The sequence below is a fragment of the Homarus americanus genome, unplaced genomic scaffold, assembly GCF_018991925.1.
Source record: "Homarus americanus isolate GMGI-L3 unplaced genomic scaffold, GMGI_Hamer_2.0 scaffold25013, whole genome shotgun sequence".
In the NCBI taxonomy this organism is placed as follows: Eukaryota; Metazoa; Arthropoda; class Malacostraca; order Decapoda; family Nephropidae; genus Homarus; species Homarus americanus.
In genome coordinates, this window is record NW_024722158.1 from 1,310,586 (window position 1) to 1,317,825 (window position 7,240).

The 7,240-nt window shown below is 37.0% G+C and overlaps 1 protein-coding gene across 1 annotated transcript in view; it reads right to left on the reverse strand.

The window, feature by feature from the left end:
* The window catches only part of LOC121862063, a gene marked incomplete at its 5' end in the record, with an annotated part of 4,341 nt that extends 697 nt beyond the window's left edge, over positions 1-3,644 (reverse strand). The window contains 5 exon segments of the mRNA XM_042359998.1: positions 1-1,219; positions 2,610-2,678; positions 2,987-3,055; positions 3,256-3,381; positions 3,469-3,644. The exon segment at positions 1-1,219 is cut by the window's left edge and continues 697 nt beyond it. Of these exon segments, the coding sequence (XP_042215932.1) occupies positions 343-1,219; positions 2,610-2,678; positions 2,987-3,055; positions 3,256-3,381; positions 3,469-3,644 (1,317 nt within the window).
* Positions 3,645-7,240: the final 3,596 nt, after the last annotated feature.

Consider the following 7,240-nt stretch of genomic DNA (forward strand, 5'->3'; position numbering starts at 1 on the left):
ACTCCTACACTAAGTAGGAATAGAACTTGGAGGGTTTCCAGACAGTGCAATTACTATGCTTCCTCTCAGGGTTAACAGAATGTAAATTACTCATCTGCAATGAAGTTGTACACTGGAGGGAAGTGGTTAGCAAACAGAAAGTAACTATGAAGGTAAATACAAACCTGGAGAGAAATGATTTCCTCACAGGGTTAGCAAACAGAAAGTAACTTTTCAGAGGTGCCTCCTTAACAGTACTCACGGTACATATTTCTTGGAATACATATAACAAAAGGCAAAGGTGGGAACATGTTACAAAAGGCAAAAGTGAAAAAATTATAACTGCTAGTTGTAGAGCTTTGGTTACTTGCAGTAATTGCAACTAACCAAAACTTCAGTTATAAAATTTTTGCATGTTGTGCAAACAAAAAGTTTCATGTCCTTCATCACATTTTCACACTCAATGTGATAACAATTGTTGCACAACATGCACTGTATCAAAAAACTATCCACCAACTTAGGCTTCCTACAATGACAATAAATACTGATTTCATAATACCGGTATGTGTTTTTCTTAAGGGTCATGGTTGGTGATTTAACAGGAAACTGTTTCATAATGCCGTCCCTGAAGCATTTTGCCAGGTGGCTTCTCATATGTTCCTGGGCAAAATTTTGTGTCTCAGGAGGCAGACCAAAACAAAGACTAGTGGCACAGGCAATTGCAAACAAACCACAGTCAGAATATCCTTTCTGCTGTTTGATGTTTGCATACTCTACTCTAATTTTTGGACTTTTACAATTTAACAAGGCAGCCACCTGGCAATTAAACTCCTCAGAATTTTGCAGTCCACTGCTACTCAAACTGTCAAAAACTCTGACAGTGTTATTATTACACCCAATGTTACTGAGTGTTAGCCAGTGGTTTTTGTGCACGCTCAAGATCTGTACAAAATGGTTCACAGGAGCCTGAACCTGCACACAGTTTTTGCAGTAAAAAATAACAGTGGACTGAAATCCTGAGATAAAAGGGAAGCTGCTACCTAATAAATGCTGGGCATGATCAACATGTGCGTCACTCAACCAATTCCCTGGGCAACCAACTTCACTTGCTGCGACCCATGGATCTTTATGGACAGGTGCTAAGTGGACATCAGGCTGCAGTTTCCCTCGAGCCACCACACATTCCTCTATTTGCCCCGTAGATCTATCCACGACCATGTCATTCCACTCGTCAGGCCTCCTGAGAAAAGAAATATTTTGTTATGCATTGTTCAGTTGTCTTGAACTTGATGCAATATATGAAGACACTCTTTAGTTGGACTAAGGTCTGACTCATGTGGACGATGCAGGAGTCAAGGGTCAAATGCGTGCAGCACAAGTGACAGCTCATCTGTCATTGCAAGTGGGTCTCCATTACCCTCACTAACTTTTCCCCCTTTCAGTGCCTCTCTAGCGAGCTATTATGTTACATCCCATATACAGTGGTCCCTCGGTTAACGAGCGCCTCGGTTAACGAGATTTCGGTTAACGAGTTACCTTCTATAAGATTCTTAACTTCAGTTAACGAGCAATCCCTCGATTAACGAGTTTCTTACGAGCTGACCTCAACATGTTTTTGCTTGCATTTGGCGGTCCACCAGCTGTAGTATTAGTCCGCCAATACAGTAATCGGTTCTGGGGCTTATATTCCTTACCATTTTAGTAAATATCAAGAAGTTTATACTATTCAATAATTTTAAAAGTTTAATATTAAATTTTTTAGTAATTTTAACAATTATTGAACATAATTGAAGGTAAAGAAACTAGTTTATGCACGCCATCCAGCCAGTCAACACACCAAACAGGCGTCAGTCTCTCTGTCTTTTCAGTGGAGGTAACATCTTGCTTGACTCTCTTCAACTAAATGCTTTTTTTCTGTGTTTGCAAGCAAATTATTGGTCATTTTGAAATTCATTTTACATATTGACAATATATAATGCACTGTAGTGTTGATTTAAAGAAAATAATCATGAATTACACCAAGAGTACTAAAATGGCGCCATGGGGTGACTTCTCTTCCACCCCAATGCCTTCTCTTCTTCCTTCTACTCCACCCCCATTCTAATTCCCATCATCATCATCCAGGAGCCTTCTACATACAAACCTCAAAGTAAGTGTACTTTTCTACCTTTTTCGTTGAATTTAGGCAATTTTCGGCGAGCTGGAACCAATTACCCAAAAACACATTGAAACAATGGTTTCGGTTATCGAGTTTTTCGGTTAACGAGCAACCTTCTAGAACGGATTGTGCTCGTTAACCGAGGGACCACTGTAATAACTAATCAACCCAAGCTCATCTTGCCGTACTGTAACTGCCTTTAGTACTACAGTATGTTCAGTTCGAAAGCTTATACAGCAAATGTTTTCATAATTTTTGTAATGCCACCTCAAATTTGTTCAGACTACTAAAGTTAACTTAATTGACAATTGTGAAATATAACCTCCCTCTGCTACTGATCTCCCAGTGTGTAAACCACAATATATAACACTCAATAACAATGTTATTAATATATAACCTCAATTCTTGGTTCTAACATTAATTATAAAAGTTAAAAGATCGTTTTAGAACAATAAGTTAGGCTGTTGTTTACCATGTGGGGCTGCTGGGAGGTGTTGGGTTGGTGGAGAGTTGCACATCCGGGGTGTCATTCAGCAGGTCACTGTTAATATATAAAACATTGAACATAAATCTCATATTATTTTTCAATGTTTATTTTACACTGGAAGTAGTGAGTGTATGTACTAGGTTTACAGGAAATGTGATGATGACATAACTTGGCAAGCTCATTATCTGATGGTAATCATTAATGTAAATATTTGACAATTTAAATGCTTGTGATGATATATCAATGAATGATAAAATGCTTGTCAATGCTATCACTGCTTATATAATACTTAGTGATTCTTCAATAAAGTTTTTTAACTTGAGAATAACATTTTCCATAGTAACGTGTAACTGACAGCTTACCAGGGACTGACGGGTCGGCTTTGTAAAGGTGTCTCATGATCTGAGATCAAGGTATCACTTTTCATCAGACTGAAAAGGAAATTGCATCAGGTAAAACACACTTTGCAAACTATATAATAACTATTAGCAATAAGACTAACAGACCACAAGTGGGGGATAAAATGTAAAGCCATGCAAATTTTTGTCTCAGATCAAACCCCTTAGGTGTTCTCAAATTATGAAAATGAAACATTACATTTTTTTAAATACTAAAAAATAAAAATAGATACCTTGCTTTATTAAGGAAACGACTCTGCAATGGGCGAAGATGGCGATATGGCACCCGAGCCTTGAGCTTCTTGCTGTCCTTCACCAGTTCCAGTGCCACACGCTGGTATGAGTCAATGTCAAGAACTCTGTGGAGTGAAAAATGAACCTTATTATTATTTTGTTTGTTTTACTTAACTCAACAAATGCAATCCAGGGTGTGTTAGAGCACGCACTTATATGGACCACTCCACTTTGGTTCCATCTTCCCGCCTTTCCGTGACTCATTGCGCAAGTTTCTTCTGAGTACCAACATGCCGACGTTGATGTTATACATTTTTACAGCCTTGATCTTTCTGTTTCTGTACTGAACCTTCTGCTTTTCTTGTGCTGCTTCAACATTCTTGCTACTCTGCATGAAAGAAAAGAAAAAAAATCAGAAAAAAGGCAACATAAATAAAAACCAACAAAAACAACATCTTATCTATTACATATCAACATAAACTTACACTACATTACTCAAGTCCTTGTCAGCTGGGGTTGATATTTTCACAATATGGTGGTTGGGTGGTGGCAGATCCCTAACACCACTCCAAATGCCACTCCCAGAAGGAAATTGGGTTACAGTAGTGAATGAATGAATTACTATAGTATATGGTTGATGTTGCCAAGATTTGTCTGGGAAATGAATTGAATTGAATTGAAACAGTTTATTTAGCCAGAAAAACACAGATACAGAGTGGATAATAATGTATTAACATGGCTGAGCCAGTTGAGAACCTGAGCTCTCTTTGAGGCACCTGATATATACTATACATTTATCTCAAAGAAGTATTATGTAACATTTAGTATCATCTGGAATAGTACAATAGCATGGTAGTAATAAGTACATCTCATAATGTTACCACGGTTATCACTTCAATATTTATTTATTTTATTATTTATTATTTTTATTTTTTATTTTATTTTTATTTATTTATACATACATATACAGTGAACCCTCACTTTACGCGGTTAATTCAACCCACAGGGTACCGCGGAAAGTGAGAAACGCGTAAAGTGAACAACATAACATATGGGGTTAATTGAAATAGAGACCGGGCCGACCCCCAAACTCCACTTTTTCAGACACAATACGTACGTTGTAGTAAAAATAACTTCTTAATTTTATGATGGTATGCACACACAATTAATAATTAAGAGAAATATCAATAATATTAGGTTTTTAACACTTACATTAGTAGAAAAGATGGCTGGGGATGGGGGGTTGGTTCCGAGGCAGAGGGCAGATTATTGGCCCTCACCTGTATCACTTGTATCAATTGTATCACTATCCACCACAGAGGCTTGCAGGGCCTCTTTGTCAAACCCCTCAAAGTCCATATAAGTCCATATCCTCACTATAATTATCACTATCACTGACTTGGGCCGGCTGTGGTGGGTGGCGGGTGAAGAACTTGGTAATGTTTTGATGACTGGGCGACCTTGTGCGCACCCTGCTCGCGCCGCTTACACAACATGGTGGATGGCAGGAGAGGGCGGGAGAAATGGCGGGAGGTTTGGATCCAAAAATGGCGCGGCTCGCCAGCCGCTCTCTGCGTAAAGGGGTACACGCACCGCGGAATGTGAGAATTCCGGTTTCGGCAGGGTACCACGTAAACGTGGAAATGCGGAATGTGGGACCGCGTAAAGCGAGGGTTGACTGTACATATATACACACAAATATATATATATACATATATATATACATACCGTATATCGCGGCCTATAAGGCGTCGGGGTGCATAAGACGGCCCCCAAATTTCCATTTAAAAAGTAGCTTTTGAGCTCTATTTGCTGTATAAGACCAGTACCCCAAATGTGACACTTACCCACTGACTCAGTAGTCCTTTACCAACCATCATTGGTTTTTTAAAATAAGGCCAATTCACTTCAAGTAATGTCATCAAATATTACCCGCTGGTGTAGTGTAAACACTAGTGACGTCACTGAAGCGTCTGCTATTTACCGGTAACTGGAACTAATGTCGGTGTCGAGTAAAATTTTTCCATTTACTTGAAATGGATTTACCGATTTATTTGTTTATTTATTTATTTATAATGTACTGTAACATATTAAACACACTGCAAGTATTTTCTTTCATTTATACGCTTGCTTCGCACGAGACGATCGGTGGTGGGAGTGTTCCCTCGTCTCGGTGGTGTGGCTGTGTTCCGACTATTTATACAACAGGTGGTTCAACAGCAACCACCGTATTCTAATTGTGGTGTTTCATTAGGATTTGAGTGAAAAAGGTTACCGGTATGTACTTACTACATACATTTATTACACAAACATATATATATATATATATATATATATATATATATATATATATATATATATATATATATATATATATATATATATATATATATATATATATATATATATATATATATATATATATATATATATATATATATATATATATATATATACAATGACCCTACGTTTAGCAAACACCTGCGGTTAGCATTAATTTAGATTGAACTGCCTTCCGAGGATCTTCAATTAGTTTAACGAAAAAATTTAACAACAAACTACGAACAAACCTCAACATGTTTCAACACTGACCGGGCAGCAACAGCTTTAATCAGTCCGCCATTAATCGGTTCTGGGCTTAAATTCCTTACTATTTTTAAATATCAAAAAAAATTTCTAAATTCAACAAAGTAGTGAAAAGTTCACTTACTTTGAGGTGTGTATCATGAAGGCTCCTGGATGATGATAGCAGTGGGTTTAGAATGGGGGTGGAGGAAAGGAAAAAGAAGACGCGTGGGGTGGAGGAGAAGTCAGCCCATGGCGCCATTTCCTTATAAAATTTTAGCTCTTGGTGTAATTCAAGATTATTTTTCTTTCAATCAACACTGCACTGCATTATATATTGTCAATATGTAAAATATATTTCAAACTGACCAATAATTTGTGGAAACACAAGCGTTTAGTTAGAATAAGCAAGATGTTACCTCCAGTGAAACAGAGAGACTAACTCTGTTTTGCTGTGTGTTAGAGAGCTGGACTGAGCATTAAACTAAGATCACTTACCTTCAGTTATGTTCAATAAATTGTTCAAAATGATGACTAAAGAATTGAATAAGCTTTTAAAATTATTGAATAGTATAAACCTTGATATTTACTAAAATAGTAAAGGAATTTAAGCCTAGAACCGATTAATGTATTGGGACTAATACTACAGCTGGTTATACGGTCAGTGCAAGCGTATCGTTGGTATTAAAACAGAACTTTAGATTAACGATTTTTTTAAGTTAACGAATTTTTTACGTTAACCAAATTTTTTAGTTAACTGAATTGAAGATCATATAGGCAGTTAACGAAAAAAATTTGGTTAACGAAAAAATTCCGGTTAACGAAAAAAAATCGGACAGAAGTTCTTACGAATAACCTCAACATGTTTTCCTTGCGCGGCCAGACAACCAGCTGTAGTATTAGTCCGCCAATACATTAATCGGTTCTGGGAAGCAAATTCCTTATTTTAGTATATCAAAAGTTATACTATTCAATAATTTTAAAGTTTAATATTCAATTTTTAGTCATTTTAACAATTGAACGCATAACTGAAAGAAGGTAAATGACTAGTTTAATGCTCGGCATCAGCCTCTTAACACAGCAAACAGGAGTTAGTCTCTCTCTTTTCACTGGAAGTAACATCTTGCTTGAGACTCTCTTCAACTAAGCCTTTCTGTGTTTCCAAAGCAAATTATTGGTCAGTTTGAAATATATTTTACATATTGACAATATATAATGCAGTGCAGTGTTGATTTAAAGAAAATAATCTTGAATTACACCAAAGAAACTAAAATTTTATGGAGTGAAATGGCGCCATGGGCTGACTTCTCCTCCACCCCAATACTTCTCTTTTCCTTCTCCTCCACCCCATTCTAAATCCATCATCATCATCCAGGAGCCTTCTACATACACACACTCAAAGTAAGTGAACTTTCTACC